The sequence below is a fragment of the Furipterus horrens genome, unplaced genomic scaffold (assembly GCF_987537825.1).
Source record: "Furipterus horrens unplaced genomic scaffold, mFurHor1.1.pri manual_scaffold_3, whole genome shotgun sequence".
Taxonomy (NCBI): Eukaryota; Metazoa; Chordata; class Mammalia; order Chiroptera; family Furipteridae; genus Furipterus; species Furipterus horrens.
Window position 1 is genome coordinate 160,295,218 of NW_028327173.1, and position 12,151 is coordinate 160,307,368.

General features: G+C 35.6%; 1 protein-coding gene across 1 annotated transcript in view; it reads right to left on the reverse strand.

The window, feature by feature from the left end:
- MNS1 (meiosis specific nuclear structural 1) overlaps nucleotides 1-12,151 on the reverse strand; it is a 35,737-nt gene that overhangs the window by 15,618 nt on the left and 7,968 nt on the right. Inside the window, exon 3 of the mRNA XM_090268352.1 lies at nucleotides 8,658-8,785. Within this exon, the coding sequence (XP_090124478.1) occupies nucleotides 8,658-8,785 (128 nt within the window). The remainder of the gene's footprint in view (nucleotides 1-8,657; nucleotides 8,786-12,151) is intronic.

The following is a 12,151-nucleotide window of genomic DNA, read 5'->3' on the forward strand; positions in this document are numbered from 1 at the left end:
ATTTTCTCAGAGACAGTATATAGCTGGTATTATTTTAGACCCATAGGAGGTGTGTTAATTCATTACATATACAGTGGTACCTCAATACTCATCAAATTCATTCCAGAACTTGTTGCGAGTACCAAAACCGACTAGTACAAGCAAGCAATGAGTGATGAAGCATTTTCTCTTGGGGGGCAGCATCATGACTCATACAGTGCTAGCAAGTGGACGAGTCTTGAGCAAGTGCCAAGTGCTGAAACATTTTTTTCTCATCAAAATGCAGAGTACAGGGTTTAATGAGTTCTGAAGCTGATGAGTACGGAGGTATGACTGTAATGGATGCCTTAGGTCATTATGGCCTAAACTTTCTGGTTGAGAAGAGCTACTTTATTCTAGTCCACTGATCCATTTCTTTATCCTGTGCTAAAACCACACTTTTAAAATTACTGTAGCTTTTAAATAAGTGCTTATATACTGAAGGAGAAGTCTCCAGTTTTGATCTTAAAGATTGCCTCAGTAGGAGACTTCCGATCAAGATGGCAGAGTAAATCAACACTGTGCTCACGCCCTCCCATGACCATATCAAAATTAGAACTAAATTATAGAACAGCCATAATTGAGAACCACCAGAAGACTAGCTGAACATAATTCCTATTACTAAGGATATAAAGAAGAAGCCATGTCAAGACTGACAGGAAGGGTGGAGACATGGAAAGGGAAGGTCCCGCACACACGGTGTGGTGATTAAGAACTGGGCAGGATATCTCGGCTATAGAGGTTCTCCATGAGGAGCAAGGGGTCCAGCCTGGAACACTAGTGCAGGGAAGAGGAGTCTCCATAACATCTGGGTGTGGAAACCAGTGGGGATTGCATCCAAGTGAGATAGAGGGCTCTTGGAGACCAAAGTGGTCTGCTTGAGGAGCCTGTGCATGGACTCACTAGCTCAGGGCTCCTACGCAGGTGCAGCAGTTCAAAAAGCACTAGAGACATACAGGGAGGAACTAAATGGACTAATGTCAGGGTGAAGTTGGAAGGGAATGAGTCAGGGCAGCTCTAGGTCAGTTCTTTCCAGGGACAGAAGCACTGGCAGTGCCATTGTTTCTTTCTTCTTTTTTAATCCTCACTCAAGGACTGTATTGATTTTAGGGAGAGAGGCAAAGGAGAGAGGGAGGGAGAGAGAAACAGCAATGTGAGAGAAAAACATCTATCAGTTGCCTCCCATATGAGCACAACTGGGGCTTGAACCTGCAAGCTAGGTATGTGCCTTGACTGGGAATCAAACTTGCAACCTTCTGATGTGTGGGATAATTCTCCAACCGAGGCACCATTGTTTCTTAGTTGAGCACTCCCACCCAGCCATCTGAGCTCTCCCTTGATCCGGTCTGATGATTCCCTGAACCCTGACTTGCCCAACTTGAAAGCCCAACCCAAACCTCTTCCACTGTGTTTTCCACACCAGCATCCTGCCTCTGCTCATGCTGCAGACTTTTGTAAATATCTCAAGTTTCCAGGAACCTCCTCAAAACTACAGCTGGTCTCAGTGTTCCCTCAACTTCTTGCTAATCAGCCCCAAGCCAGGCACAAGCAGTGACCAGTCTCAACTTGCATTGTAAGTCCCATCAGGCGGCCTCAAGCCTGGAATGAGGTGGACAGTCTTGGCTTGGAACACAGCTTCAGTGAAATGGCTTTAAGCGTGGCACAAATGGCAGCTGACCTCAGCTCACATCCTAGTGCCCACAACAGGGTTCCAGCTCGGAACCAGTGGCAGCCAGGCTCCGTTCACAGCATAGCCTCTCACAAGAACCTCAAGCATAGCACAGAGAGCAACCAATCACAGATTACTTTGTAGCTCCTACTAGGCGGCCCCAAGCTGGTCACAAGCAATGGCTGAACTTGACCGTACTAGAGGCAAGGCCACAAAACAAATCTCAATAAATTTAAGAATACTGAAATATCAAAAATATTCTCCAGCCACAATGGCATGAAATTAGAAATCAATTATAAGGGAAAAGAGCTGAAAAACACTAATGTGGAGGCTAAATAACATGCTACTAAACAATGAATGGATTAACAAGATCAAGGAAGAAATCAAAAGCTACCTTGAGACAAATAAAAATGAAAATAAAATGTCCCAAAACATATGGGATACAGCCAAAGCAGTTTAATATGGAAATTTATAGCAATATAGGCCTACCTCAAGAAATAAGAAAAATATCAAATAAATAATCTAACCTTAAACCTAAAGGAACTGAAAAAGAACAGCAAATAAAGTTCAAAGAGAATAGAAGGAAGGAAATAATAAAGATCAGAGTGGAAATAAACAAAATAAGAGTCTAAAAAATGATAGAAAAGATCAATGAAGCCAGGAGCTGGTTCTTTGAAAGAATATACAAAATTGATGAACCTTTAGTCAGACTCATCAAGAAAAAAAGAGGGCCCAAATAAAATTAAAAAATGAAAGAGAAGTGACAACTGACACCACAGAAACACAAATGATTATAAGAAAATACTACAAACAGTTATATGCCAACAAATTGGACAACCTGGAAGAAATGGATAAATACCTAGAAACGTTCAATCTTCCAAGACTGAAACAGGAATAAACAGAAAATCTCAATATATAGACAAATAATTACAAATGAAATCAAATCAGTAATCAAAAAACTCCCTACAAACAAAAGTCCTAGACTAGACAGCTTCACAGGTGAATTTTACCAAACAGTCAAAGAAGATTAACACCTATCCCTTCTGAAACTATTCCAAAAATTTAAGAAGAGAGAAGGCTCCCAAACTCATTTTATGAGGCCAGTGTTGCACTGCTTCATAACCAAAGACACTACCAAAGAGAAAATTCTGGGCCTATATCCCTGATGAACATAGATGCAAAAAACCTCAGCAAACTAATAGCAAACAGAAGTCTTCAATACATTAAAAAGTCATACACCATGATCAAGTGGGATTTATCCCTGAAATGCTAGGCTGGATCAATATCTGCAAATCAATTACCCTGATACATTACATAAACAAAGTGAAGGATAAAAATCATGTGATCATATCAATAGATGTAGAAAGAGCACTTGACAAAATCCAACATCCATAATGATTAAAAAAAATAAACTCGGCAAAGTGGAGATAGAGTGAACATACCTCAACATAATAAAGACCATGTATGTCAAACCCAGAACCAGCATCATACTCAACAGTGAAAAGCTAAAAACTTTTTCTCTAAGATCAGAGACAAGGATAGCCACTTTCACCACTTTTATTCAACATAGTTTTGGAAGTCTCAGCCACAGTAATCAGACAAGAAGTGAAATAAAAGGCATCAAAATTGAAAAGGAAGAAGTAAAACTGTCATTACTTGCAGATGACATGATACTATAGAGAATCCTGAAGATTCCAACAACAAAAAAAAACTATTAGAACTAATAATTGAATTCAGTAGAGCAGCAGGATACAAAATTAATATTCAGAAATCGGTTGCTTTTTTATACACCAGTAACAAACTATCAGAATGAGATATTAAGAAAACAATGCCATTTCAACTGTATTAGAAAGAAAAAATACCTAGGAATAAATTTACTTAAGGAGGTAAAATACCTGTACTCAGGAAACTATAAGACACCGAAGAAAGAAATTGAGAAAGACAAATAAGTGGAAGGATATACTGTGCTCATTGATAGGAAGAATTAAAATCAATAAAATGTCCACACTACCCAAAGCAATCTACAGATTCAGTGCAATCTCTATCAAAATACCAATGGCATTTTCCACAGAATAAAACAAATAATCCTGAAATTTATATGGAACTACAAAAAACACCAAATAAGTAAAGCAATATTGAAAAAGAACAATGTTGGCAGTATCATGCTTCTCAAAACCAAACTATACTACAAGGCCTATTGTAATCAAAATAGCATGGTGCTGGCTTAAAAACACATAGATCAGTGGAACTGAATAGAGCCCTGAAATAAACCCATGCCTATGTGGTGAACAAATCTATAACTAGGAGGAAAGAATATACAAGGCAGTAAAGACAGTCCCTTCAATATATAGTGCTGAAAACTGGAAAGATACATGCAAAAAAAAAAAAAAAAAAGAAAGAAACTGGATTACTTTCTTACATCATAGAGACGAACAAACTCAAAATGGCTTAAAGGCTTAAACATAAGGCCCAAACCTACAAAATTCCTAAGGAAAATATAGGCAGTAAAGTTAGCAATATAGCATTATTTTTTTGGATGCCTCCTTGGGTAAGGGAAACAGAAGAAAAAATAAACAAATGAGACATCAACTAAAAAGTTTTTGCATAGTAAAGAGAACCATAAACAAAATAAAGACAATCTATTGAATGGAAGATGATATTCACCAATGATACCTCCAATAAGTAAAAGTCCAAAATATTTAAGGAACTCATACAACTTAATATCAAAAAAATAACAACAAAAAAACCCACAAATAAGTGGATTAAAAAATGGGCACAGAACCCGAATTGACATTTCTCCAAAGAAGACATAAAAAGATGCTCAACATCACTGATCATCAGGGCAATACAAATTAAACCCACAGTGAAATTACCTCACACCCATCAGAATGGCCACCACCAATAAAACCACAAACAACTGTTGGAGAGGATGTGGAGAAAACAGAACCCTATGCACTGTGGGCAGGATTATAAATTGGCTCAGCCACTGTGGAAAACAATATGGAGATTCCTCAAAAAGTTAAAAATAGAACTACCATATGAGCCAGCAATTCCACCTCTGGGTATTTATCTGAAGAAATCCAAAACAGTAGTTTCAAAAGATATATGCGCTCCTGAGTTCACTTCATCACTATTTACAATGGCTAAGATATACAAGCAGCCTAAGTGTCCGGCGATAGACAACTGGGTGAAGAACATGTGGTGCGTATATACAATTGTGTACCACTCAGCCACAAAAGTGACAGAACTCAGACAGAGAAAGACCATATTATTCTTCTTATATATGGAATCTACAAAACAAAATATATAAATGAACAAACAAAACAGAAACAAACACACACAGAGAACAAACTGGTAGTTGCCAGATGGGAGCGGGGCTGGGGAGACGGGTGAAAAAGATGAAGGGATTAAGAAATACGAATTGCCAGTTATAAAAAGTCACAGGGTATAAAGTACAGCGTAGGGGATATAGTTAATAATGTTGTAATAACTATGTGTGGTGGCAGGTGGGTACTAGTCTTCTCAGGGTGATCACTTCATAAGGTATATAACTGTCTAATCACTATACCGACACCTAAAACTAATATAATATTGTGTATCAACTGTAATTTTTAAAAAATTTTATAGTTTTGTCTGGTCTTTTTTTTTTTTTTTTGGCTTAATTCCTTCACCTTTTATTCCAGCCCCCAACTGCCCCTTTCCATTTTTTAAGAGGTGAAATTTTATTAAAAAAAATATTCTTGACCACTTTAACTCCATGTACAATATCCACTTCCTATCTCACTTTTGTTATAATTTATTATTTTAACTCTTTACATATATTAAATCCCAACAGACATAATAAATGATTTACACATTTAAATTATCTAGATTTACTACTTGTTTACCTTCCTGAAGCTCTGAAATTAATGTTGGGATCAATTCCATTCTCCTACCTGAAGAACTGCTAGTATTTCCTTCCATGTGGGGTACTGGTGATGAATTCTGCTTTTGTTTATTTGAAAATTTTTTTTGTATCTATATCACATACTTAATTATAATCAATATCTTGACTATGAGTCTGGAATATAATTGTATGGCATCAGCAAGGAACAGGTTATATATTTAACAAGGGAAGACTGTCTCTTCTTTGAGCTTGTTTTTGATGAAGTTAAATACAAATTATATATGAAGTCTTGTTTTTACTTTCACAAATACATTTTTACTATGTAATAAACATATAGTTGCTAATAACTCAATAATTACTAACTGTATTATAATTATAGAATTTATGAATACATTTTAATAATTATAAATAATTGTGCTATTAATTATAATTATTCATTAATTTGCACTATATTTAACATAGGATTTCTAAAAATAGGCAGTGAGTTTCCCAACTCCAGTTACAAGCAGTGATAAAATTAAATTGTTTTAAATATTTTCTTGGATTAAAAAAAATGTGTTCAAAATGAAAAATATCATGACTTCTGAATGTAATTATTTTTAAAATAAATTTCAATGATTTTAAAAATGTACCCTGAGTTTAAAAAATTAATTTATTTTAAATGTAAATACCCTAATCTTAATTTAGGTGACTTACTTTGGATACATTTTAAGTACCACAGCAAACATTTCCTTAGACTTGCCAATTTGCACAAACTCATCAAGAAACTGGTCCATTTCTGCATGTCAAAAGTTTACCATGGCATATGCACACAATACAGCATACTCTATTTGAAAGAGTGCTCAACTGAATTACTTTTGCCTTAAATTTGAAGAATATTTTCACAAGGTATAGAATTTTAGATGCGCTATTACTTTCTTTCAGTCCTTTAAATCTACTGTCTTCTAGTTTCCACTCCTGGTGCTGAAAACTCAATCATACTTTTTATTGTTGCTCGTTTAAAAGTACTAGTCTTTTTGTGTGTGGCTACTTTTTGTGTGTTATTTCATGGTTTTCTCTACTGTTGGATTTCAAAAGTTTGACTACAGGTGTAGTTTTTATTATTTATTGCATTTTAACCTGTGGCTTTATGTCTTTTATCATTTTTGGAAATTCTTGGCTAGAACCTCTTCCAATATTGCTCTGCATCATCCTCTCTCATGTCCCACACCAGGACTAAAATGATGTCTGTTAGAACTTTCCATCATCTCTCTTTTAAGTTCTCCAGTATATATTTCTATCCTTTTGTCGCTCTGTGCTTTATTCTGGATACTTTCCAGTAACCTGCTAACACTTTTTCTCTTTATCTGTTTCAGTCTAACGAAATCTAATTAAATTCTGTATTATTGAAGTAAAATATACAGGAAAGTACACAAATCTGAAGCGTACAACTTGTAGAATGATGTCAAACACCTGGGCATCCAATTATTAGCCAAGCTCTGCTTCACTTAACTCTCATCATACTTTTGGAATCAGCAGATTACAAACTCTAGGCTCACCATTCTGGTTTCTTTCCTCACCTACCTCTTACTTTTATACTTTCTCCAGATACTGTCTTCTTAGAGGGAGAATTTATCTGCATCACCTAGTTCACAACTGCTAGAAGTGGAAAGCTCTTCTATTTAAATCTTCTATCAGTGAATTAGACAAAGGCATGTCTGATAATATAAAACCATGAGTTGTAGCTAACAATGATTGGAGAATTAAGGTCCAAAAAGATAGTTTGAGATTAGAACAACATGAAGACATTAGCAGTAATTCTAAATAATTTTTTAAGAATTAATAACCTCTTATAGAATTTAAAAGTTGTGGACATACAAAAATACACATGGGTTTATTTGCCAAACATGACTTTAAAAAATGTTTACTGATTTTAGAGAGCAAGAAAAGGAGAGAGAGAGAAAAACATCAATGTGAGAGGTTGACTGGTTGCCTCTTATATCCACCCCGACAGGGGATGGAACACTAAACCTAGGTATGTGCCTTGACTGGGAATCAAACCCCCAACATTTTGGTGTACAGTATGATGCTCCAACCAACTGAGCCACACCAGCCAGGGACATATAAATATAATTTAGTGAGACTCAAAACCTCTGAAACTCATCCATGGGTCCTATCATATTCTACAGAAACCCTGCTAAGATAAAATGCAACAACTATCAAAGAAAATTTCCAATATATCCAGCTGTATACTCATAAGTACAGGCTGGGCATTTAGTTAGCCTTGAGTTTTAATTAAAACAGTGACATGGCTTCCCCTAAAAAGTAACTCAATCTTAGGCAATAATAAGCAAACATATTCTAAATCAGTATGATTAACAGTCGCAATATCAGGGTACTAAGCAGTACCCAGGAGTTAGTGCAATGATATAAATAAATAAATTGTGGGGGCAACACTTTGTTAAGGAACACCAATAATCTAAATTACATCTACAGAAGAGAATCTGGATGGTGAGCAAATAAAGAAATGAGGGATACTTAACTTACAGAAGAAAACATTTAGTGGATTCATAAACATAAAAGGATGTCCTAAAGAAGAACTAATTTTTTCCATCTGATAGCAAAACTGAGATAAGCGCATAGAAGTTACAGGGAAATTAACTTTGAGACGACAGGGGAAAAAAGATGATTCCAAGTTGGGGATGAATGAGAAGGCGGTGTTGACCACAGCTGACCAGCCACTTTCCAGAAGGACTATGAGAAGTTTACAAAGGAGTAAAAAGTTAAATGCGGTATCACTTAAGGTTTCTCTGAAGAGTAGGTTTCCATGCATATTTTTCTTATAAGAGGTCATTTTTAAAATTATGTTTAGAGAAAAGAGCAGAGGGAATTAATTTTTTCCACCTTAAATATTAACACTTTACTTCTAGAAATATAACTTCTTTTCTCAAATTAATATATATAGGATATAAAGCAGGAAGTATTTTCAGGCAAAATTAACTAAGTACAATTATATAAAGAAAGATTTTACTCTCAGGTACTAAGCATTACATAAAAGTTTAAAGATAAAAACTAAATAAATGAAATTTATAGAAACCAATATACCTGTTTTCTCTTACTTGCTGCCTCATCTTTTCATCCTTTAGACTTTCGTGTTTTAGTTTTGCCAGTTCCATAGCCAATTTTTCTTCTTGTTCAAGCTGGAATTCCCTCAATCTTTTATTTTCTTCTGCCTGAATAAAAATATATGACTTTAGTTATTTATCTTCCAGAAGCAAATATTTTTCATCAAGGCTGAATTTGTTTATAACAGAACACTGCAAGTGCCTCCAGAGCAACACTCACTTATGTTTTATTTTAAAATACAAACTATTATTTAAATAAATAACTTTCCAAATATTTTATTATGGAAAATTTCAAACATCGCCAACAGTAAGAAAAATATTAAAATACACCCTCAGGTAGCCATCATTCATCTTCAATGATTATCAATACTTTGTTAACACTTTTTCTCTATTCACAATTCCAGTCTTACTTTTTCCTTTGTTTCCTAGAGAATTTTACTATTTAAAAATATTATTTTTAATCCTCACCGAAGATATATTTATTGATTTTAGAGAGGAAGGGAGAAAGAAACCTGCAGCGAGGTGGTACACTTGTTACAATCAACCTACAACGACAACTCATTAGCACCCAGAGTCCATAGTTTGCATTAGGGTTCACTCTTGGTGTTATACATTCTTTGGGTTTAGACAAATGTATAATGACATACAGAGTAGTTTTACTGCCCTAAAATTCTTCTGTGCTTTGCCTATTTATCTCTTCTTCCCTGAAATTCCTGGCAACCACTGATCTTTTCACTATCTCCATAGTTTTGCCTTTTCCAGAATGTCTTTTCATGGCTTGATATCTCATGTTTTCTTTAGCAATGAATAATATTCTATTATTTGGATTATTTATCAATATACCTTCTGAAAGACATCTTGCTTGCTTCCTAGTTTTGGCAATTATGAATAAAGCTGCTATAAACATCCATGTGTGGGTTTTTGTATGGACATAGTTTTCAGTGTTTCAAAACATTTTCACCATCCCTACCCCCCCTCAAAAAAAAAAAACCATGCCTGTTAGCAGTCACTCACCAGTGCCCACCACGGCTATCTTCCTCTGGCAACCACTAATCTTTCTATCTCTATGGATTTGTCTATTCTAGGTATTTCATTTAAATGAAATCATACAATATGTGGCCTTTTCTGTTTGGCTTCTTTCACTTAGCATATTTTCAAGGTTAATCCATGTTGCAGCAAGTTTTAGTAATGCATTCCTTTTTCTGGCTATATAGTATTCCATTGTGTAGATGAAAGAAATTTTGTTTATCAATTTACAGGCATTTGGGTTGTTTCCACTTGTTGGTTATCATGAATGATGCAGCTATGAACATTCATGTAAAAGGTTCTGTGTGGACATGTTTTCAATTATCTTAGGTATACACATTGAGTGAAATTGCTACGTAATATAGTAACTACATTTAACTTTTTGAGAAACTACCAAACTGTTTTCCACAATCACTACACTATATTAGATTTCTGCCAGCAATGCAGAAGAATTTCAAGTTCTCTACATCTTTGCAAACACTTGTTTTCTTTTTTTAAATTATAATAATTGCCCTGGACGGGTAGCTCAGTTGATTAGAGCATTGTCCCCATATACCCAGATTGCAGTTTGAGCCCTGGTCAGGGCACATACAAGAATCAAACATTAAATGCATAAATAAGTACTGGAACAACAAATTGATGTCTGTGTGTCTTTCCCTCTCTCAAATCAATAAAAAAAATAATCATCAAGGGTCCAAAGTGGTGTTTCATTGTGGTTTTGATTTGAATCTCCCTAATGACTAATATTGTTGAGTATTTTTGTGTGTGTGTGCTTCTTGCTCATTTGTATATCTCCTTTGGAGAAATGGCTAATGAAATCCTTTGCCCATTAAAAATTGTTTTGTCTTTTTATTGTTGAGTTGTACATATAACACTCTTGAAATGACAAAATTATAGAAATGGAGAATATAGTAGTGATCACCAAAGTCAGAGAGGAAGTAGACGCAAAGAACAATTAGATGGGTTTGCTTATAAAAGAACAAAATGAGGAATCCTTGTGGTCATGGAACTCCTGTATCTTGACTGTGGTGCTGGACATACAAACTTACACATGTGATAAACTGTATAGAACTAAATACACATGCACACATGCATACATACAAACACGAGCTCAAGTAAAACTGGGAAATCTGAACAAGCTGATGCATGGTATCACTGTTGACATCTTGTTAATGACATTGTACTTTACTTTTGCAAGATGCACAACTGGGAAAAATTTGGTACAAAAAATATAGAATCTCTGTACTATTTCTTACAACTACATATGAATCTACAATTATTCCAATAAAATTTTTAATTAATAAAAAGCAACAGCAAAGCAACTGGAATCCTTACACGTTACTTGGGAAAATGCAAAACAGTGCAGCAGCTTTGGAAAAAAAGTGTGCCAGTCTCATAAAATGAAATATACAGCTAACATATGACCCAACCATCCTAATCCCAGATTCCCATTCAAGAGAAAAGAAAATTTATGCTCATACAAATTTCTTTTTTTAAATAATTTATTTGTTTATTTTTTTATTTTTAGAGAGAGGGGAAAGGAGAAAGAGGAAGAGAAGGAGAGAAACATCACTGTGTGGTTGCCTCTCACTCGCGCCCCCAACTGGGGACCTGATGTGCAGCCTAGTAATGTGCCCTGACTGGGAATCGAACCAGCGACACTTGGCTGGCAGGCTGACGCTCAATCCACTGAGCCACCGTAGCCAGGGCTCGCTCATACAAATGTTTATAATCAAAGTTTATAGCAGCTTTATTCATAATTGCCAAAAACTGAAAATAACTCAGATTTCCTCCAACCTGTGGATGGATAAACTGTGGTAAATCCACATACTGGAATACTATTATACCATACAGCAATTAAAAGGAGTAACTCATGCAACAACATGAGTTGGAATCCAGTGAACAAACTGAATGAACAAGAATAGATGGAGAGCAGGGTGACAGCTAGTGGGGGAGTGAGAGGGTGGAAGGATTGAGCACAAAGGAAAAAGGACTCATGGACATGGACAACAGTGTGGTGATTGCTGTGGGGAGGAGGTATAACCCCTTATAGGTGATAATGGAAAAAAATACAATAAATATTAAATTGAAGAAAACTAATATGAACAATAGTCTTTAAAATTGTCAAGATATGAAAGACAGGAAAAAGTGAGGAACTCTCGAGCCCTGGCTGCTGTGGTTCAGTGGATTGAGCGTCGGCCTGCGAACCAAGTGTCGCTGGTTCAATTCCCAGTCAGGGCACATGACTAGGTTGCACGTCTGGTCCCCAGTTGGGGGCGCGAGTGAGAGGCAACCACACAGTGATGTTTCTCTCTCTCTTTCTCCTTTCCCCTCTCTCTAAAAACAAACAAACAAACAAATAAATAAAATTGTTTTAAAAAATCTTTAAAAAAAAGTGAGGAACTCTCATTGACTGGAGGAGACTAAGGAGATGTGACAACCAAATTA